This window comes from Melanotaenia boesemani, chromosome 3 (genome assembly GCF_017639745.1).
Source record: "Melanotaenia boesemani isolate fMelBoe1 chromosome 3, fMelBoe1.pri, whole genome shotgun sequence".
In the NCBI taxonomy this organism is placed as follows: domain Eukaryota; kingdom Metazoa; phylum Chordata; class Actinopteri; order Atheriniformes; family Melanotaeniidae; genus Melanotaenia; species Melanotaenia boesemani.
In genome coordinates this window covers 33,829,685-33,853,731 of record NC_055684.1, presented here as the reverse complement: position 1 = coordinate 33,853,731, position 24,047 = coordinate 33,829,685, and the positions used below count along the sequence as shown (strand labels likewise).

At 38.3% G+C, this 24,047-nt stretch overlaps 1 protein-coding gene across 1 annotated transcript; it reads right to left on the bottom strand.

Annotated features, from left to right (window-relative positions):
• Nucleotides 1–9,580: 9,580 nt before the first annotated feature.
• LOC121637195 (keratin, type II cytoskeletal 8-like) lies at nucleotides 9,581–13,613 on the bottom strand. The gene is made up of 9 exons (XM_041981194.1): nucleotides 13,169–13,613; nucleotides 11,824–12,032; nucleotides 11,666–11,726; nucleotides 11,472–11,567; nucleotides 11,175–11,339; nucleotides 10,944–11,069; nucleotides 10,638–10,858; nucleotides 10,488–10,546; nucleotides 9,581–10,378 (listed from the first exon to the last, which is right to left on the bottom strand). The coding sequence occupies exons 1-9, from the start codon at nucleotides 13,526–13,528 to the stop codon at nucleotides 10,269–10,271; spliced, it is 1,407 nt and encodes a 468-aa protein (XP_041837128.1). The 5' UTR covers nucleotides 13,529–13,613; the 3' UTR covers nucleotides 9,581–10,268.
• Between the last annotated feature and the right edge of the window lie 10,434 nt (nucleotides 13,614–24,047).

Below are 24,047 nucleotides of genomic sequence, written 5' to 3'. Positions count from 1 at the left end.
GCAGAAACAAGGCAGGATGTTTTCTACAGCACAGGAACTCTTTTCCAATCCAACATATTTGTTCTGGAAAGGTGTTTTAGAACCCTGGAGCTCATACCATCTGGACCTGCAGCCTTGTTCCAGCTCAGTCTCTCCAGTTACTTCTTCACCTGACTACAGGAGACAGACAGGCTAGAGGCAGAGGCCAAGGAGGTCTCAGTGAGTTATGATGTGGAGGGAGATGAGACTGTGTTAAAGTCCATTACTGAGCTGCAGGGTGACAGGGTGGAGGTGTGACAGGAGTGCTGTGGGCTTGTAGAGGGTGTGTGGTCTGTTTGACTGGAGGTAGGGAAGATAATGTTGAACATTGTTCTGAACTGAACCTATTGAAGAGCATGTTCAGCTCATTTGCTCTGTCCAGAATTCCATCAGTCTGTCATCCATCCATCCATCCATCCAGCCACCCATCCATCCATCCATCCATCCATCCATCCATCCATCCATCCATCCATCCATCCATCCATCCATCCATCCATCCATTTTCTACCGCTTATCAGGGGTCGGGTCACAGGGGCAGCTGTCTAAGCAGGGAAGTCCAGACTTCCCTCTCCCCAGCCACATTTTCCAGCTCATCTGGGAGGATCCCAAGGTGTTCCCAGGCCAGTTAAGAGATGTAGTCCCTAAAGCGTGTCCTGGGTCTTCCCTGGGGTCTCCACCGCGTGGGACGTGCCCTGAACACCTCACCTGGGAGGTGTCCATCAGTCTGATTTCCTTTAACTTAAAACTTGTGATTTTGTTATTTGGACATACTGTCCAGAGATTTTTGACAAATAAGGATTAGTTGTAAATCAAACTTCCATAGATAAGCATAGTTTCAGTAAAGAAAGTGTTATTGCAGGATATATTGAAGGGCTTCTGGTGGTCCACAGCTACAGCATTTGGATGACGGTTACTCCATAACCTTAACCAATCTGGACATATAATGGCTAATAAGCACTACATGTCTGAATTTTTCAGCTACAGTCAGGTTGGGGTTTGTTGCGTTACTCTCATATTTTTTTTTAACAATTTCAAAAGTATGTTACTACCAAGGATGCCTCCTAGGAAAATACAGAGGGTGAAAAGTGCCACAATGAAATACATAATGACAGCACTAATTAAATGTGTCATTAATTTATTAAAGTTTGAAAAGACAGATTAAATAAATACATTTATCAGTAACTACTTAAACATATCATTTATTGAGTAATATTAATACTAAAACATATGTAATGAATTAAATATATAATTAACTACTTTCTAAATTAATTGAATGTGTTTTTTAAGTCATTAAAATTAATTAAGCTGATGTTAAAATACACATGATTGTTTCACTATTTGGGGATTTTATGTTTCCTCTGCTGCTGTGCATCATGGATAATTTAGAACAGTCACTGCAGCTCATCAGCAAATCATGACACCTGATTGGTTATCCTGTCTGCAAGTCACCATAAATCATTCCCCCAAAAAAGATTCTCTGCAGAGCCAGACAAAATACTCTGGCACATTAGGAAGCAGAATTTATTTATGTATTTGATGGCTATACCAATTACTTACCATGATAAAAAGAAAAAAGAAAAAAGGCCTTGACTTCCAAAGTAATCGAAATCATGCAACATTAGCCCCGCCCACCAGTTCAGGCTGACAGATACAATCACTCATGAAGCACTGCAGCATGGGGATCATCAGATAATTAATTAAATGCTTTAAAATTCTATGTTTATATGTAAGCTGAGATTATATTTGAAACGAATTAAATACATATTTAATCATTTATTGATCTCCTTATTTCCAATTCTAGTTAATCAAGAATATATTTAATTAGTATTTAAACGTGTTTTCAAAGTATTTTATTGTGGCGCTGTTCTCCCTCCATAGAAATAGACATTTTCTTTGCATGGAGTATATTTGAACTTTAACCAATCATAATTTTAGGATGAATTAACCACAGGCCTATCTCATCAATTGCTTTAATTTTCACAACAATTCTTAGTGCACAGGTGTTGAAAGGCCAGCAAAGGTGTGGTAACACAGGTGAGTACAGGTTTTATCTCGACCCTCCAGCTGTGCCCCAGTTACTCACCAGTGGCTCTGGAAACAGGAATTTAGTTCACAGAGTTTAAAATTAGTGTGGGCATCTATCATTTCCCTCTGGCTGAATAGGTTGGTGTAGGGGCCCTGGAAACGGTAATCTGTCTCCACTTCGCAGTTTGTCCACCTCTCAGCACCATCATTCAAATGCAGCACCTTGTCACCGAGGAGAGAGCCAGTGCAGGTGGATAAGAGAAATATTGCTGCAGGACACATAAGCAAACACTTATGTATACCTTAATCGATGTTGTGATATGAGCATTCGTAACTGAAAGGGGAAGCATCACAGTTTGCATGAAATCAAACAGAACAGAAAAGGCTTGTGATTTAGATGTTAGATTTTAAGATGTCCAGAAAGTAAAGAAATGCCAAAAATGACCAATTAGAAAGACACAATTCATCTTCAAAATTCAGATAAATTCAATCAACCAAACTCTGAGAAATATGAGGCAAAAGCAGCAAGAGGACAACTGACAGAATAATCAATATATCCCTATTTAAGAGCTGGATTGTCTGAACACCAGTCAAAAGCTACAACGCATCAGCTTGAGGCACAGAGCTGAAACAAAGGCAGCCCATCTCTCATCTGCTGTGGCCTGTGTGGGTTAATCTACTGTGACATTACATGTGTAACTCACTCTGTTTTGCCAATAGAAAATGAAATAACACACCTGTGCTCCAAGATTTGTAAATGCAGCTCCAAAGCAATGTTCTGTAAAGTTTCTCAGTTTATTTATTTATTTATTTATTTAAATATTTCAATCTCTTTTTGTTGCTTTAATTATCGCAGATTCTTATTTGTTTTTTCCAGGATACAATTAACATTTCCATTGTCCTTTAATGCCAATGAAGGAAATAACTGATCTTTAAGATTCATTTAGAGCAGGCATGTCAAACTGGTCCAGCAAAGGGCCGTGTGGCTGCAGGTTTTTGTTCCAGCCAGCCAAGAGCACACAGTTTGACCAATCAGCTGTCTGAAGACTGAGATCAGTTGATTGAATCAGTCAAATCTGGTGTGCTGCTGCTTGGTTGGAACAAAAACCTGCAGCCACACGGCCCTTTGCTGGACCAGTTTGACATATGTGATTTAGAGGAAGCATTACTCAAAATCAGTTTATCAATTTTAGTCTCTGGGGATGCAATTTAGCGCTTATCAAGTCCAATCACTGAATATTAGCAAACAAGCTAATTCGGATTTGTGTCAACATTATTATTTGTGAAGGTCAGTATATAGGTGTATGAGCAGGACAAAGCAAATAAAACACAACCTACACAAAGAAATTTGCAAAACTCTGCTTTTATACCACTCTGGGTGTCCTGTTTAAGATTACAGTCAACAATTATATGATTATATGTTTAAAGGGAAAATAAACAAACATTTAGAAATCAAGAAACCACCTTTAAAAGATTTTGGATGTCTCACACGTTTCTATCAACTGTCACCTGTTATGATTAGAGATTTGTGTAGTGTTCATTCTACATACAAGGTGTTCAGGAACTTGAACTTGCAGGATACCATCGCCAAAGTCCACATTAATTGCATTTATGGGGTTTTTATTGCTTGTTTTTCTTTTAACTAAGTTCAGTCAGCCAACTAAAACTGGACAAAATTTAATTAAGTTGACAACATTGTAAACAGAAAGCTTGACATGTAGAATCTGTGGGCAGTGGTGAAGAATTGTGATACCTGTAGCTTTCTGGAGCATTTCAGCAGCCAACAAGATCTTGTGACAAATAGTAAAAAAAACCTAAGTTGGTTAATAAAGGCTGAAAAATGATTCATTACCATTGTTTTGCTTCCACAATTCTTTACTGCAAAGATGACTCCAGTCACAGTACTGGATGTTCACATTAGCAATGTCATCACATTGTGAATAGGCTGGAGTGATGGAGGAGAGTGAGTCCTTGATCTTAAAGATGTACTACATATCATTCCGACCTTAAAACTCAGTGTTCCTCACTTGTTTGTTGGTACAGGGACATCTGTGATGTACAGTTCTGGAGTCATTGTTGCCCAGCAGTGTCCTGAGGCTGAAAAACACACTTTTTCTTCTGGGACGCTGCGTGATGTTGCAGCCGAGTTTTGCTTTAGGCACCATGTCACATGGTAGCAAGCAGATATAAACACACCAGCCCTTTTGAATGCGCACTGTGGCTGATTCAGCAAAGAAACGCAAGAAAACATTATCAGAGAAAGACAGGAAAAGAGAGAGAAAGAGACAGAGCAAGTATGAAGATAAGTCTTTACTGATTGGAGAAAGCTTACAGTAAAGGCAAGATGGAAGCTGTCAATAGGGGGCACAGCACTGAGAAAATATGCAAACATTCTGTAGTGTTTCTTTAATACCATCCCTTACAATAACCTCTGTATTGAGTTTGCTTTTTCTACTTTTGTTATTTATTATTTTACTTCAGTTCCACTCACTAATGCTCAAAGTTAGGAATTAAAAATAACATTTAACATTTTCTTGTGAGTCTGGGCTGGAGCATGTTTTTGGTCTCATGCAGGTAAAAAAAAATCAGTAAGGGGAGGTAAATAAGCAGAAGTCATTGACCAAAATCTAATCCTGAATCCACCAGCCGTCCACAGCCCTGAAACAATGACCATGAATGAATAAAATGTAATGATTTACATCATAAGGTTTTCATCTTTGTCCTCAAAAAGGAGCTAAGGCTCCATGAAGTGATTGTGCTTGTAGTCCTCACAACACGAGGAAAACAAGCACATACACAGGCACCCATTACTACCAGACAAAGAAACTAAGTGACTCGACCGCAGATGAAGCACTTCCAATTGTGGCTGCAGATATTCACCAATATTGATTGAGGTGTTGGGGTTTGTGTAGGGTGTAATGTTTATTGATCGCAGTGCTCAGCTCAGGTTAAGGGTAAGGTCAATCTCTTAGTCACTCCTGAGAATTTCTTCCAGTGCTGTGAAGGAGTGCTCCTGAATAAGTGGCTCGTTAATGGGCGTTTTCACACATAGTAAGAACAAAGAAGGCGAAGGTCATTTTCTATGAATGAATCAGCCTGATGAACTTTGTGATGAACTTTGCTTCACTATGACTCATATCACATGGTCCCATGTGTTGTCTGATGACCTGAACAGTAAGAAGAGAAAAGCTGACACATGTTTTCTGTAGAGTGTGAATAATCTTTTGTCCTTACATTCAATTGTTAAGTAATAAAAGTTGCATGTATAAGAAGCTTGAAAGATAAAACACCATAGATGTGACATGATTCAGTGAAAAGCACATTTACAGAAAGTTTTACCCAAATTAACAAATAAACATGTTTTATTGTGTGTTTCAAACTGAAAAATAACATTACCAAATCTCAAATGACCATTTTTTGATTATGAGTGAAGTTCTTATGTCACAAAGACAGAGTGGAGGAAGGCAGATGGATGCACGAAAAGATTGTTTCTTTAATAAAAGAACAAATGACACTATGTAGACAGGATAATTAAAAAGTTTATATATAGAGAGAGATAGAAAAGACAATAAGCCAAAACTCCAAAAAAAAGCCCGATTACAGCAAGAAACCTTGAGGAAAACCAGATTATGGAAGACAAGGAGTCACAACAGGAGACAATAATAAGGATCTGGCAAGGAACAACAGACACCAAGGGTGTTTTGGTTTAAATCTGGCATTTGGTAAAATGCATGCCAGGGTGGGGGTAAAGTCTGAATATATGGTTAGAAGTGAAATGGGCATGAAAGTGCGATATGAGTGTGAGCAAGAACTGAGACAGTGAGGAGGAGGAGACCGCAAGATTAATCATGGCTTCGGTCTGTCACTGAAAACAAACCACAGAACTTTCTCAATCTCTCAATAAATAAATACATTTGCATTGTTTAGGTAAGTAACCGCATCACTGCATCATACCTGTCACACGCTGGAGGATTTTTCCAACCTAGAAGCACATGTACATCTACTGCTATCTCAAGGACTGCCAAATAGACACTACTATCACGGCCCAGTCGGATACACCAAACCCAGACAAAAGAAAGCTTCTTCTAACGATACCAGTGATCTACAGATGACAGAGTTCAAACTTCCATAAATGATAACAATGAAATGAAAAATTTCACATCAAGTTTGGAATTTTCACAAAAATTCATCAGAAAGCTAGAAAAATATTACAAAAATCTTCAGTGAAAAAAATGAACTCAGTCACAAAAGAAAAACAAAATGAAGAAATGGAGAGTACTAGACATTCAAACTTGAAGCAAGGGGGAGTGGCTAGTTGTATAGTGGTTACAGAGGTGGGCTTGGGTCTGGAAAACCTGGGTTCAAGTCACCGGCTGGCAGCTAAGGTAAACTAAAACTGTGTAAGGCCCTCAACACCCAGTCTCCCGGTGCTGGAATCTGCCAGCCCAGTGCTCCTAGCAACTAGGATGGGTTAAATGCAGAGAAACAATTTCCCAACTCGTGATTAATAAAGTATAAAAAATAATATAACACTTTCTGGCATTCCTGAAAAAATCCCAACAACATGGAGACACATCTGAAAACTTCCACCAGAACATCTTCCACTGAGGTCACTGACTTGGATCCAGGACAAATAAAACACCACAACTATCACTGCCAAACTGGAACATTGTAAAGACCTATGCTTGCTTGCTTACTTACTAACGTTAGCTGTTTTGCACTTTTTCAGACATGTTGCTACATCAAACGCTTTGCTGACATACTGGAGATTGTGGGGTTTAGAAGGGTCAGTTTCAGGTTGCAGAACTGGACTCTTTCTGCTAAGAAGACCTATGTTGGTGATTGACATCAACTGAATTGTGTGCAGGAATTCCAGAGACACTGATTGGTCAGAACCTGGAGGACTCATCCTGGTTTAAGGTTTTGTAGTCCTTTTTTTTTGTTTGTTTTGTTTGTTTGTTTTGTTTGTTTTTTGTTGTTTGTTTGTTTTGTTTTTTTAGTTTTGTGTATTCTGTTTTGTTTTCTGCTTCCTGTTTGTTTGCGCACTGGGTTTAATCTGCTAATTTGCTTCACCTGTTCCTTGTTAGTTCACCTCTGTGTATATATACTTCTCAGTTTAATTTATTCTCAGTTTATTGTAGTCTTCATGTCTTGTTTAGTTTAATCTGTGTAGTCTAGTTTAGTTTGGGTTTATTAAAACCTTAATTTCTCCACGGTCTGCCTCCTGCATCTTCATCAGCCTGCATTTGGCTCCTTACCTCATACACGCCTCAACCCTGATAACCCTCCTCCTCTAGCCTACAGCTACAGTGTTCTTGTGAAATGAACTGGAGTTTCTGTAGTACCAATTAAATTTATTCAATTCAACAAACTTTACTAGTCCCCGAAGGGTGATTTTAAACTCACAGTGGAGCAGCATGAAGGAAGGCATCATGATTTAAAGTAAAGAGAACTAAGAGAACAACAAACATATGTAAATAATTTACAAAAACAAAACAATGTACACTGAGACATAAACATTCTATAATATATACAAGGAATGTATATAGTACAATAACAAAATAACAGTTTAACTAGCATAACTAGCATCCTGAAACTGCCTCAGTTACTACAGAAGACTTCATTTCCTTTCCAGTCATGTTTGGATGCAAACACATTGGACGGAAATCACAAAACATTCATCCATCCTAATCCCTAACCCATTCCTCCTTCCAACCTTTCTCGCTATTCCTTCCCATCCTTCATCCATCCATCCATCCATCCATCTTTCTCTTAATCTCTTATTCCTTTTCACATCTTAACTTTTTTCCCTCCTTCACATTATACATTTTTTTTCTTCTTTTGCATTTTATGACATATCAAAGCATTGTTTGGACTGACAGTGTTTTACACTTTTATTTGTCCTCCAGAGGTTCACCTAATGTAGATCACATTATGCAGGTGTGTGCAAACCACAGTGTTCTGAGTTTGCTGCTGTTGTACTCTGACTTTCAGGAAAAGCCTGTTTATTAATGTAGGCTGCTTGACTCATTCATTTGTGCTCACCTGTAAGGTTGTAGCTCTGTTCAGTGAGGGTACATTACCTGCTTTGTGTCTGGGGTTGCTGACACAGAGAATTAGTTATCTGCGAGACAATAACGCCAGTAATCCCCTTGAAGGACAAACTGCTCAAAGACTATACTTTCCCATGGATGAATGAGGTGAGAAATGCATTATTCTTTAAGCCACTGTTGTGCTCTCAACACTACAAATGTAACTGTACTCAGCTGTAGATACCAGCTCGGTACTGTCTCTTATTCTGTATCTTAATTGTCCATATTAACATTTGGTGGTAATTACACTGCTGCACAGCTGGAAACATTGCACATCATTGAAAAACAAACAAATAAAAACAACTGAATAAACAAGCAGACTATATTACTTCCAATGATAGCAGACAGTTTGTCTGCAGGATAAATATAAGATTGATAACTACAGAAAGAGGGATTTCCTTCTGTCTACCTTGAGGGGAAAAGCTGCATCATCTCTAATTGTTCTTGAGGTGTTGTAACCTGTTTAACAGAAGCCTTGATGGTTACAGTTTAAGCATTTGGCACATCACTGGCATCCCAGTTATGAAGAAATCCAACTTTTATTCCTCTGGGCTTAAATGTGATGATTAAATGCACGATCAGTGGCAGCACTCTAAGCCAGAAGTGAAGTTGAGCAAAGTATGTTCTTGTAAACCTGCCAATACAGATTTGAGTGCAGGATGCACACTTATCTTTCTGTGTGCAGCAAAGGTGCTTTTCTGCAAGCTACTATTTTGTTACCAAATATTCTGGCTCAATACCGAATCTACAAGGGTAAATTAGAATCAATATCTTTGCTATGTACAATGACATAAATGTAGGGACTCACGATGACTTATTTTGGAATATTCAGGGTGTCATTGAATAAATACCTTCCTACCTGGTTTTCTCTCCTGCAGAATCTCATACTATAGTTGAATCTATGTCCTACTGATCCACATTTTCAGCCAACTAATTCCTGGAAAGCAGTTTTCAAGTTACAGAGGCATCCACCTCTGCATGTTTCTGTGGTATATTAATTCGCTGCTCTTTTTTTTTTTTACTGTTACGTAATGTGCTATGGAGCCTACATAGTTGGGTGAAGAATGGAGGAGTTTAAAGGTGGTCAAGGCATGGAAGGACATGGATGCAGATTAGATAGAGTAATGCCATAAAACATGTCTGTCCTCCAGTATTTGAGCTGTCAGTACAATAGTTTGTTGTATTATAATTATATTGGAAATTAGTGAAGTATATATATATATTTTTCTTTTCTAAGTTTTAATATAAGGAATCCTGACTTTGATCATAACAAGAAATATTGCAACTGTCTGAGTGACAGCAGAATGAAGTAGCAGTTTTGGCACAGCACTGCCCCCGTGTGAGACCTCAGTAAATGAAATCCCCCTTTGCAGATATTAGGATGTGGTTGTTCTCTTTTTATTTTTCTTTCATTTGCCTCAACAACAAGGAAAGACAGTGGCACACACTTTTTTCTCAGATTTATTTCAAACAATTTGCTGCAACATTCATCATATTGCTGAGAAGACGTTGATAAAATAAATCTGGTTTCAGCATAGTTTTGACTTTAAGGCAGTGGGAGGCACAACTAAGCAGGAAAGCAGACAAAACAAAATTAAAAAAAAAACAAAAAAAAAAAAAAACAAGTGAACCAGTAACCAATTGGCTCAGTGTTTAACTGTAAACATGTAAATTCACACAATTTCTCAATCTTGTAATTATCTAGTGATCAGATTTAGTAAGTGACATGCTCCTCTTAATTAGACCAACACTCAAATGTAGAAATTGGGAACACTTGAGCTTCGGGATCTTTCAGAGCAGACTACAGTGCAAAATGCTGACTGATCCTCAAATACTTTCCTTGCTTAGTTGTAACACTTCACATAAACCTTGAATTTCTTTTTCCTTATTTGTTGGATGTCAGTGCAGAAAGATAAGAAAACTGCCATGCTAACTGACCTTAACCTTCAGAAACTCATTTTAGAGTTTGGAGTTGAACAGAAGGTAAAGAATCTCTGATTTTTGGTATGTTCAGCTATCTTGTTCAACATGTTTGACAGTAATGCATAGCACCATGAGAGGGTACAGATTTAGACTAAATTAAATTGAAGAGTTTCTGAAGGGAAAGAGGGGCGGCTCTCCTTTGAACAGGCTTTAAAAGATTCTCCTGGAGCTGGATGTTGAGACTGTGGACTTGGTGATTGTGCCACCACCAACACCGTAGCCACTTCCATAACCAAATCCACCGCTGGAGCTGGACATTCCTGAAGAAGAAAATACAAGTGGAGTGTTTTCATATGTTCATCCTTTTTGCACCATGCTGTTGGTTTACAGATCATGTGCTATACCAATGTTACATAATTAGAAACTTACCACCACCTCCTGAGCTCTGCTGCACATGGACGGTGGCAGTGGATCCTCCGCTGGCCAGTCTGAATGTGGAGAAACAGTTAGTAGATGCTTCATGTAGAGATTAAGCTTATTCTGCAAACCTGAAATGATAAATATTTTATTTTATCTCACCTGATCTCCTCTCCCTCCAGCAGTTTTCTGTAGGTGGCAATTTCAATGTCCAGGGCAAGCTTGACGTTCATCAGCTCCTGGTATTCACGCACTTGGCGGGCCATGTCCTGCTTGGCTCTCTGCAGAGCTTCCTCCAGGTCCCTGATGCGAAGTTTGGCATCCTTGACCGCCAGCTCACCACGCTCCTCAGCTTCTGCAATCTGAGCCTCAAGGTTGGCCCTCTGCAGGAAATGATGGCACAAATGATTTAATTAAAACTTTCAAAAAAGCTTTGAGCTCTGATCCTGGGAGACTCTTAAAATATACCTGTCCCTTGATGGCTTCAATCTCATTCTGAAGACGGGAAATCATGCGGTTCAGGTCAGCAATCTCAACCTTTGTTGAGCGCAGGTCTTCACCATACTGTCCAGCAGAGGTCTGCATCTCCTCATACTGTTATGAAAACAGAGGTTGTATCAAGAACATATTCCAGACAGGAGGATGGGAATGGTTACAAATTCCTGCATGAAGTAACAAAAGGGAAGCGACTTTACTCACCTTCTGTTTGTACCAGGTCTCAGCTTCAGCCTTGCTGCGGTTGGCAATGTCCTCATACTGAGCACGCACCTCAGCCACAATAGCATCCATGTCAAGGTTACGGCTGTTGTCCATCTCCACAATGACAGAGGTGTCTTTGATCTGGGACTGCAGCTCACGAAGCTCCTACAGATAGTTCATGTAAGAAAATGAGTTCTTTGTCCTCCTTAATGGATTTTTAGAGTTGAAATACTTGGAATCTTAACTCAGTGTAGTTACTTTGGTCTCAACTATAAAGCATTAGACATTTGTACGTACAGCCTCATAGACAGCCCTGAGGAAGTTGATTTCATCCTGAAGAGCATCAACTTTAGCCTCCAGCTCTACTTTGTTCATGTAAGCAGCATCAACATCCTGGAAATAAGATTATGTAGAAACAAAAGGTATTATAGCTTTCCATGTAAAGTTCCAAAAATGATGAAAAAGAATCCACCATGTTCAGATTTTCTCACCTTCTTCAAGAGCACAAACTCATTCTCAGCAGCTGCACGTTTGTTGATTTCATCCTCATACCTGTTGAAGGACAAAGCAACACATGAGCACATCATCACTTAGAGGCCCTCATCATTTAAGAAGTCATGGCTACTGAATGTGCCAAATAAGCACTGACTTCTTCTTGAAGTCCTCGACCAGGCCCTGCATATTCTTCAGCTCTCCGTCCAGCTTGATCTTCTCGTTGCCGAGCCCATCAAGCTGTCTGCGCAGGTTGGCAATGTAGGCCTCAAACATGCCATCGATGTTAGAGCGACTGGTGGTCTGTTCCTGCAGGAGCTTCCATTTGGTCTCCAGCATCTTATTCTGCTGCTCCAGGAAACGGACCTGTGTGAGGAAAAAAACAGTAAGTTACTGCACCAAAAAACATTTATCATCAAGTCATATCAAGGCTAATAAATGTTTATAAATCTCATTGGAAATGATAAAAAGTCAAAATTTTAAAGCACATTTGCTTTAAAAAAACATCTAAACACACCAATGTGTGGTGTTTGCTATCAGACTTTAAGATGCCTCACTGTAGCTGAATGAGAGTGTTTGCATATCAATCAAAATTGCCCCACCCTTACTCCAATTCAAACTTATGAAGGTATTTTTTGAGTACACAACATTTAAGCAGGTGTATTTTCTTTTTTTTTTTAATGTTGGTATCCATATCTTGGATTTTTGCTACTTCAAAGCTTTCAGAGTACTTGATCCACATGTCACCATCATGTGCCAGTGGCCATAAAAGTTTCAGCTATTGTTTCTCTTACTCAGCTATGACTCAGCCTGTGAGCTCTGTGGAGCTATGAAAGCCACACTGTTTAGCAAGCTATAAAAAAACTAGGTGTGGTAGGTAAACCATAGAAAACAGAGGTGCAGTAATGTGAGATTAACATTGTCTTTTCTGTTTCTTAGAGTTGGTTTATAGAACTGTAACAGTTGGGGAGAAAGAGACTATCATAAAATTGATTACATTAATGCAGACTTGGTAGTTTTTACATGGAAATAAGTGGAGATTTACAGCTTTGTGATTAACATTCATGTTGCCCTTAACAACCAGGTGATAGGTGCAATGTGCAAATGACACTTTGGACTCTGTGGGTATAGTACAGATATGTCCCTGTTCCACCTGCCAGTGTACCAAAGGAGAAATGGGCAAGTACCTGCAATATAATCACCACCCATGTTTAGTTAGTAGACAGAGGGGCACCCAGTAGGTATATTTATATGAAGCTGACTGTGTTTGATCAAATCTGCAATAATACCTTGAGATTTTATGAAAGCTCCTCAAGTCAACTCATTGGTGAATGCACAAAGATCACATCCCTGTTCAGTAGTTTAGTTAAATATCTAAATGCAGGTCAGGAAATGCTAACCTTCACAATTACAGGTCAAAGACAACAAATAATTTACTTAAAATAAATGCAGCTGCAGTTGCATGTAGTTGTACGATAATTATACAGTTTACATGAACTCACCTTGTCGATGAAGGAAGCAAAACGGTTGTTGAGGGACTTGATCTGTTCCTTCTCCTGGGTGCGGACAGCCTGGATGCTGGGGTCAATCTCCAGGTTGAGGGGGGCCAACAGGCTCTGGTTGACTTGCACAGCTGTGATTGGTGCTGCGAAGTTACCCATTCCTTGGCTAGAAGACAAACTAAAACCACTTGACCTTACGGAATTCATACCCATACCCATACCCATACCCATACCACCAGAATAGCTGGGTCCACTGCCAAAGCCATAGCTGGTTCTGGAGACAGAGCTGACTGGCATAGCATAGGACCTTCTGGTGCTGCTAGTACTTATGACTGAATTTGCCTTCCTCATTGATGCCATGGTGAATTTGTCCGCTGACTGAGCAAAAGAAAGCTGGAGATGTGCAGTCTTCAAAAGGAGAGCCGAGTCCCTCTGAGTGTGTGACTGCTGACTCTGTCTGCTTTTATTGTGCTGGACCAAGGGGGAGGATCCTGAGCCACCTCAACCTGTCATGTCACTTTTACAGCTAAGCCTCCACCTCTGAAAGACAAGAGTGGTGATTCCTGTTAAACAGGTAGGGAGGGGTTAGGTAAGCTGAGGCACGCCCTGCAACAGGGAAGAAAGAGAAGGGTAAAAGCTAAAGGACAGTCATGAGAAACAGGATCTTTAGATGTTGTTAAGTTTATTTCACTAAGTTTTACATAATAATATTCAATTTCTGATTTAAGATATAAATTAAATTTACATTAAAAATCATAAAAACAGAAACTCATATGTTATTTATATGAAAAATAAAAGTATATAACCCATTTTCAAGCTGCACAAGGAAAACACTTTTATAAAATATTCAGCTAATTGATAAGGCCATGCATCAGTTATGTGCCTGACATAACATAGGCTGACTTATCAAGATGACTTTCAAAACTTTACATGGTGGCATTTTCAAGTCTCTGTGCTATTTTTCTTCACACACCATAGCTCATTTCTATGTCTTCTCAGCTCTCCAGGGCTGTATCTGTTTATTCCCAGTTGGGTGATTTCATTTAAACTCTATAGCACTGAATTAGTCCAACATAGATGTCATAGAAATAGGCAAAATACCACTAAACAGACTAAGCTAAGCTGCTCATGCTATTGCCGATCAAGAGATAAAGAGATCAAAATCAGAACAAAGTGAAAGTAGTGAAAGTACAAAAAAAAACTTTCACTCCCAATATTTAGGAATTCACAAGAAGGTAAATAAAAGTGCTAAAACATTCTTTTGAACAAATGTATTTTAAGCAATGCACATATAGTGCTTTCCTCAAGACAATTAGACTGCCAAAAGCCAAATATGTGTTAATGCAAGTAAACTGTAAGCATTATTGAAGGTTATCCAGCCAAGTGCCTCAAGCAGAGTTATCTCATTAAAATCTTGTTGCAGAGAACTTTTAATAAGGTTGCCAATGCTGGCAAGAAGTTACCCCACAAAACAGTATGCTTCAGGCTTTTAAGGCTTACAGCATCATGTCTTTTTTTTTCCTCTGTGATGGCCATTAGAGATTTAGTTGTTCTTATCATAGTTGAAGCAGTTCAGTAGGCTGAATCCTTCATTCTTTAACGCTCTCATTTCTCTGCACTACACTTGTTTGTGGAGGTGAGGCCTGCACACGTTTTCATTCTTCCCCAACTTTTCACATGCACTTGCCTTTAATTTTTACCAAGGTGTGAAACTTTACTCTTGAGGTCAAATCCAACAGCTATTTGGAGAAAATATACTCTTGTTTTGTTCTTTAAGTTAAAAGAAAAGCAGTTTATTTCTTGACTTAAAAAGAAATCAGTCAACAGGTTGTTGCAAAAGGTTTCAGATATTTGTATGTATCTCACTACTTTTTCTCACGTTGTGCCAAATTATGACAGTGGCACTCAACTTGAATACTTGGAGGACATGTTAAGCTAATAAATCAGACAACACAATGGAAGCTAGATGAAGTACCAGCACCAGGTCCAAACAGTTATACGACTGAGAAGATTGATAAACATACATTTATTTTAGTAGCACAATAAGGGCCGTTTTTCAGAGAAAATCTTGTCACAGGTACGAGAGCAAAGAATGGACAAACACTGACTTTGTCCGTGCTTGTTAGAAATTTTATTATTAGTCATGGCTGTCATAATTTAACACCTCAAGCCTGCTGAAGCCAGAATAATGTGGAGCAGCTAAACACACTTAATCTCCTACTCAGGTTTATTTAACCAGATGACTAAAAGGTTGCTTGCAGAGGTTGATAAATCATGAGAAGTGATTTAAAGTACACATAAGTTTATTAGTGGATGTGGCAAAAAGTTTTAGTTCATTCTGTGAAAAATAATGCTGAATTCATTCGCTAATCTGCATAGTTTTATAGTCACGTGAAGCAGTTGTTTGGTGCTATATAAAAACTAATTTGCCTAGATATGGCACTAACATACAACAAGACATTTCTCATCCAAAAACCAAATTATATTTAATAAATGATATAAGAAAATGTAAGTGCAATATTTTTTGTAATTTTTCACAAAAAAATTTGATGCAAAGTAACAATTCATGATCTACTGAAGGCACAGTCTGAGAGATGCAGCAAGTCCTGTTTCTGCTTATGTGCTTGAATGTGAAGTGAGTACATAGTTTGAGCTCTAGTTGTAATATTTTCTCAAGAGACTGCTTTTAAAAGGAGGAAGGGCGTTGAAGGGAAATCCACTCTCACCTAAAACTCTAAACTCTCAGTCTTTGCTCCCATATCACTTCTCCACCCACTCTGTCTTCCTCATGCTTTAAATGAGGTTTTTACTGGTTGCTTTTTTTGTTTTGTTTTTTGCTTATTTTTTTCAACAATGACATTTAAGAGGCAAGTGTGATAACAAGAACTATAAAAAATAATAAAACGAAAGTTACAGCTAAATGAAGGTGCCATATATGTATATAACATAAAATTATTCAGTGTAGAATCCGATTAGAGAATTTAAGTTAGTATCTCAGTTTAAATTAAGCCACATAGTAAAACCTACTTTTTAACCTTTTGTACTGCTGCAGTATGTGTAAACTAGGTGTGGACACTTTACAAAGTCTAAGGTGTGGTTTGGAAGGCTATCCTTCTGTGTACTTAGTAGCCATGCACCCATCCACGGCGCCACACCGGGGCTAGGGGGTGCTACAGCCCCGTGATAAATCTGTGTAGCCCCATTAAGCCCCCCCAAGAAATTAGATTATAAAAAATATAATTATGAATTTATATATAATATTATAATAAAGGAATGTATTAGTTTAAAAACAGTTTGCGGAGATTCTCCGCTTGCATGTTTCTTCTGTGCACTGATTAAGAGGGGACAGAGGGCGGGCGGAAACTTTTTGTTGAAACTCACGCTAGGCTGAGGTGGTCCGAATCATTAGATACAAATTGTTTGCACTTCTCGTTGCGCCTGCACTGTGTAGTATGTTAAATTTATCTCGCAATCAGTTTAATTTCTTAAGTTATGTTGTGATCCGAGGCAATAAAAGCAATGCATAGTTGATTTCATTAATTATGCATGTAGAATAAATGCGTTTGTTGCATTCTGTATGTGTTGCTTGTTTATCACATGGTCGCTGTCTGGTGCTGAATCTTGCACCTTTCCACGTGAAAACATTTTTGCCGTTGCTTTGTGGCTCGTTGTAGGCCTGGTTATTTTGCTGAATGTTCTTTGGCTAATTCAGTTAAATTGCTGTGTATCTTAGCCACTTTTATTGAAAAAATCGATAACCTATGTATAAAGTTACCTAAGTCATGGAAATCTGTTATTTTCTTAGCACCCCCACGTATTGGTCAAGTCCCTCATTAGCACCAGGAGAAAAAAAATCCTGGCGCCGTGCCTGCATGCACCATGCTTAAAATTATAGACAGACTCATTAATATAGAAAAAAACTGCATTAATCAGTCAGTGTGTTTAAAGTGTGAATGAAAGTCAGTGTGTGATTGGATTCTCCATATATGCAACTATTTATTACGACTGGAAATGTGATACTCTTTTATCCTCAGTGTTACAGCTCAGAAACAAAGATTTAATTTAAGCTTTGCATAGTTCATTTAAAAGTCAGGTCAGGTCAAGATACAAAGATTTGGCTTGGATTTAACATGAACTGATACTCAGATATTTTAGTGTTTCTGGGGGTCAGCATAAAATGGAGGTGCAGATGAAAAGGCTGACCTGGACAAACTTTTATCATACATTTCTATGACTGCATGACCTCCACTCCACTATAAGTGCAGCCAACAGATAATTACATGCAATCATTTGTTTTTCTATATTGTATTGGCATCAAAATTAAACCACACAAACAGATAAAAATAACAAAAAAAACTATACATTCTTATATTTATATAATTCATTTGACACGTGGCCCCAAGGTGTTTTACAGAAAGTCTGGCAATAAAAGTGGAAAAAATGTGAGTTGTTTCTTTGTTTTTTTCTTTCACACTGAAAGTCTCTTAACAGCCAAAGACAAGAAAAGGAGGTTTCACTTAAAACAAGGAATTCCACCTGTCAAGTACTAAGTGGCTTCCTGAGTTGTTTTTTTTTTTTTTTTCTTTTGTTACTGTTAAGTTTTCATCACTGCTTTAAAGTTTTGTCTCTGGTATCAGAAACCAGCCAGGCAGCTTCTGTCTCCTGTGTCTTGGAGTGATTTACTTTGTTTCTTTTATCCTTTTTTTAATCCTGCTTTTTATTTAAAAGTATCACTGGATATCCTGTTTAGTTAGTAGTGCCGCAGAGTAGTAACTGAGGAGTGATGGTTGTGCAGCAGTTTCTACAAACCAATACTTCAATATCACAGCAAAGAGTTTAAAAGACCTGAACGGTCCAGTGCAGGAGAACATGTCATGATTTGTGCTGCATACCCATGAAGTGTTCGTATGTAATTACAAAACTGCATCTATCGATCTTGTCTTGAAACAGCAACAGGGTGCAACTGGAAGTTCTGGGAGGCAATGGCAGCAAAAATCTGGTGTTAACTCTTTCCTGTTAAATTGGCTTTTACATTGCATTCATCATAATCTAAAACTGAGCCACATAAAACCAGTAAAAAAGGGAATACTCTCGTCCGTGCTTCAGTGGGGTTGGTGAATACTGTGAAGCAGTCGTGTAGAAAAGAGGGAAAGAAAACAAACTTTGTTTACTCGAGATAAGATAAATGACCCCGTTATCACAAGGAAACAGTGTTAAAAAATCATTTGACCATGACTGCTCTCGGCTTTTGTACACAGCCAACATTTATGTCCATTATTTTAATTTCCATGGAAACGTAACTTTTGCAAGTCTCCTGAGATTTAAACATGTGAGATTCATATCTGATGTGCACTGTCTTTGGATGGATCATGTTGTTGTTTATAAGCACACAATCTGATAGGCATTAATCTCCAAGAATCTTGACACTAGTGTTGCACTCAAAACTGCTTATCCCTGTAGTGTAGTGGAAAAAAGAATTTCCTTAAAGGGGAGGGTGCATTTCGAACAAGTTCCAACAAAAGCAAGACAAGACCAAAGTTGTGTGAATCCAGACCTATATACGGACTAGATCAGGGCTACTCAGTTCAATCCTACGAGGGTCACAGTCCTGCTGGTTTGTAATGTTTTCCTGCTCCAATCCAACTGACTCAAATTAAATGGATCCAACAGGCTGAAGTTCTGCACAATGAATCATTAATTTGAGTCAGGAGTGTTGGAGCAGGGACACACTGAAAACATGCAGGATTGTGCCCTTCATGGAACTGAACTGAATATCCTTGGACTAGACTCTTTGGGTTTCAAGACCAATCACAACTGGCAACCAGTTTTTTTTTTTTTGTTTTTTTTTTTTTTTCCAAATAATTATATGGCTGGTTTGGCATGATAATGCTTCTTTTGAAATGATCATCTTGCATGAAAAGTTGTCAGGCTGGTCAGAAATATTTGAAAAGCACAACCACAAGTTAGTGATGACAGCAAAACAATTTATGTAAATATTCAGTGCTCAGGTGACTGAACCATATATTTGCTTAAATGTAACCTGACAATGATGGACAAAATTACAAGAGTTTACCACCAACATTTCTGTCTTCAAAGTTTTGGCTGAATTGTTCTTTCATTTGAAAGGTTGGTGGTCAGATCCCCTATCGTGTCTATGTGTAACAGTGTCTTTGCATGGACCCACATTGCTATAAGAAAATCATGTGCTGTATGAGTGTCTGTGGAAATGGATGAATGAAAAACAGAAAAGCAGGAACATATGGGAAAGAAAGTCAATTTGTTCTTGTTGTTTCATGATCTTCTCATTTCAGCCAGGTTTCTGGGGATATTTGACTTCTGTATAATCTCAGACCCTCTCCTATTTTAGGATAATTGAAAAGCACAGAATGATGGCATTGAATGGTTCTTTTCTCTCACATCAGGCTGTTCCTCCAGCTCCCACCTAGTTGCTTCTCCCCTAACACTCAAAAGAGTGTAGTCTGGGGGCTTGCGGACAAGTCTGCAAGTCGATCTGCATAAAGCAGGATCAAGCACATGCTCAACAAACTGGTCTCTCAAATGAACATTAGAATTTGTAATGTAACCAGGGGAACTCTTTGTTACCTTCTCCATTAAACAGCAAGGACTGTAGAAATATTCTTGAAGAAATTCACCTTCCTGTTGTTTCCTGGATAAGATTCACCTTTAAGGCCACATTAGATTTGGAACAACAATGCAGTTCTTGAAAAATATTACAATTGTGCTCTGAGTTTTTCACAATCAGTGTGAGACATGTACTCAATCTCCTTTTTAGATTCACCTTCAAGGTGGTTATACTTTACCTGATTTGGGAAGCCCCTGCCTTTTTTTTACACTGGCCAAACAACTAATACCTGCTAACATGTGGCTCTTGACTGCAAAGTGTTTAATCAGCATTCAGTCTCATGTCAAGAGATGGTAGTAGACACAGCTTCAGTGTAGCTCAGTATCAATGTGAACACAATGCTTGGGTGTGCATACTAATTTTTAATTTTATAGAATGCTGTAGTTGGGGGAGGTTAGCAAAGAGCTACCCAAAAAACATTCAATGGGCAGATGCCGGGTTCATTTGGAAAAATTTTTAGTTTGAGAATTGTATGTAGAAAGGGTCAGACTCCTTTTTTGTGTTTGCATAGAGTTACAGCAGATTGAGATGAGTAGAATCAAGCTATTCACTAACTGTAAAATGAATAATGAACCCAAAAGAGACTCATGGACACACCCCTCGATGCTTACTTTGGCACACTGTAAGATGGTGGGTGTGTACATCATGATGGAGTGATGTTGACTGGGGTTTTCATCTAGGTCTCACAATTTCACCACCTGCAATAGGTACACACCCTTACAACACAGCCACCACAAATCAAGCGTGGAAATATCTAGCGTAGGCCAACTAAAGAAAATGTGGTTAATCTGATGAATGTGTAAAAGTTAGTTAACAAAACATTTGTTGTGCATGTGATGAAACTCACAGACAAACATGCTCGGCTGCATTTCAGCTACTACAAACTAATTTAACTTGGTCACGAAAGTGGCAGTTTGTTGGCATGATTGCAAGTTTCCAGACACACTCAAACTGACTGTTAAAAATCACAAGAAGATAATACTTTATTATGCTGGACTTTTACTTCACATGCCAGCATGCCCAGCTATTGTTAACAGAGCAATGCAGTGTCTTAATTCACTCAGTTCACACCCACCTGCAGCTAGAAAGGATATTGGTTAAACCTTGGTTAAAATAAGGTCAACAAGTCCCCACAAGGAGGTAATGTAGAGAAAAGCCCAAAGAGGAATAAAGAAAACTGAGACACAACACACACACTCTAATGCATTGCCTCATTAAATGATAGTCAGGCTTATTGTCTGACTAAATGACTCATTCTTTGTCAGACAGGCAAGATCATGAAAGTTGTCTTGCCAACTTAGCAACCGAATAACTTGTGAGTGAGAGCGTTCGAAAACACCTGTTTTCTCATGATGTCACAAACGTTGTCTGTGTTGCACAGTGTTTTCCTGGTTTGGAGTCTGTTTGAATAGTTGTGTCTGTGATGATCAAACATGAGCAAATGCCTAAAATCTTTGTGTGTGCATGTGAGTTTGTGTATGTACTTGTTTATCTTTCTTTGTTCTTACCTCATTGTCTCACCGGTACATAAATGAACTCAATCCCTGACACAATACGCATTGATGTTCAGAGTTAGATGACTTAATCCTAAACCCAAACCATGCATGACTTCCATCAACGGTCAACGTTTTGTCCGTAGCTGATGGAGGTCAGTACAATGTCTTAGTGAAGATAGCTGCAAAAGTTTTTCTGTGTGTATGACAGATTCTCATGTAAATAAAGAAAGAATTTTGATCTATTGTCTTTTCCACATACAGTACCTCTGCTGGGTGCTTTGTCAGTTGACACACCTTTTTGCTGTGAAACTAGTTCCCATTAGCCTCAACTATTTTGGTTGTGTTTTATGTTAATTAGCGAACACTGGCAAGATGACAGGGTATGTATTTGGCAAACATTCAAACAACGCTCTTAATGTTAGCACACAGCTGACAAGACTTCTGCAACCAAAACCTTAAAGACCGGCTAACATTGCTGCAGACAGACTGACATTAAAAAAAAATCTTACAACAAATGCTTTTGAAAGCAACTAGCACAGCTTAACACTGAGGGTACTAGGGCCTCCGAAGATGAAAACAGTAGTGATTACAAAAAAGTTTCACCAGCATCTGTTATCGTGTGCAGGCCTACTTTCCAGTATCCTCTTTCAAGAACACACAATTTGTATTCTATTTCTTTATATATATATATATATATATATATACATATATATATATATATATATATATATATATATATATATTAAAGGAAATTTATCTTGGTCTAAAATGCAAGAGCTGGGTTTTTGTAACGCCCAGAGTGGGGAAGACAGAATGGACTTGTTACTAATACAGATATAGAATCTATATTTTATTTATACATAGGTTATTGTATGTCAGGCTGATGTCCACTTTAGTTATTCTGTATCATGCATGTAACTTCACACACTGGACCATACAATGGCTGGACTACTGAGCATACCACTTGTCTAAGCAGGTCTGACTGTTCTGCATACATTCCTGGGACACTACCCACCCAAAGGTGCAGCACTATCACTACCCTCATTGACTAAGAGCAGTATGCTAAAGTCATGACCTGAACTCAGACTACTCGCTCAGAATTTATGGCTACATGCTATTTACACTCACTAACACCACTAACACAACAAGCAATATCTGTCAGAGTTTTACAATCTGTACTGAAAAAAAAACATGTTTCTTTTCGTTGACATCTTCTTGACATGACTGTGTAACAGATATCTCTAGTAAAGCCTGGATACTCTTGTGCTTTTTATTTGTGTTGCTTTTATGCAGTAAGTGTAGCATGTGACTTAAAAAAGACTTATCATTAAAATTCAAAGTTTGTCATGAAAGGTGTGGCTACATAATAGCTGGTTTTGTCAAAACAACCAGTGGTTAAAGCCTCCAGTAGGGAGTAAAACTTGTTTCCTGTTGCAACTGGCTTTCCCATTCCTAAGTTCTGAGAAACAATAGTACCTGTTATCAATGAAAATAGTTTCATGGTGGCATTTACTTCCAAGTTTTTACACTTTAATCAGTCACAGATCAAAACGGCCATTTGCTTTATTTTCAAATTCAATAACTGAGACTGAGAAGACAAAATTAAAAACTTTATGGATATCCTAAAACAGAAGTGTCTAGAAAACAAAAAATGTTGTAATCTCAGCGTATGTTTCCTGTCAAGAGAATCCACTATTTTCACACTGTTCATTCTGTCATTTCCTGTTATTGTTGTTGGGTTGCCTAGCAACTACTGTCTTGTCTGAACACTCATAATCTCCACAAATCCTTCCCAGTAGTGTGTGGTGAATCTGTGTGTGTGTGCTTGTGCTTGTGTGTGCTGTCAAAACTAGCTGTGAAAAGATGTGTTGAAAATTTTTCTTATCTTCTGAAAAATTGTTCACATAAATACAGATTAAAAGAAAAGAAAAAAAACAAACAAAAAGAAAACACAAATGGAAAAATGTATCTGCTAAAAGCACAATACTTGGCAAATACCAGCATACTTGCATGTTTGAACAGGTAAAAGGAAAGTGAGAACGTGTGATTAAACTGCCCTACTGTCTTAGTCACACACTTCTAGTGTGCCAGTTCTGATAGTAGGAAATTATTAACTTATGCTCATAAACCTGACTGTGCCAACAGGATACCAAAGATTTGCTGCTTATCAGCTCCTAAGTCACAATATTGCTCAGCTCATTTACACATTACCTCTGAATTCAAAATGAACACAGCAGGATCTTGACCAAATGTTAATGTATGTTATGAGTCAGAAGTGAGTCTGTGTGGAATTGTCTGATGATTTTCACCCAAATGAGATCACATTCAAAGTTAGGAACATTTAAAATTATGTTATTCTGCAACATGGTCAAGACAATTTCCTAAAGTTGAAACTGAGTGTGGAAAAAAGGAACTTTAGGGGACTTTGAACGTGTCATGGTTTCTTGGTCCAGATAGACTGGTCTGAGTATTTCAGAAACTACTGATCAACTAAGATTTTCACACGGAACAAACAGTCTGAAAAAGAGAAAATATCCAGTGAGCAGCAGTTGTCTGGACCAAAATACTTTTTTGATGTCAAGGGTCAGAGGAGAATAGGCAGACTGGTTGGAGATGATACAAAGGAAAATAGTAATAAAAAAATAATCACTGTTTGTGACAAAGATATGCAGAATTACATTTCTGAATGCATGACATGTCCAACCTTGAAGCAGATGGGTTGCAGCAGCAGAACACCACA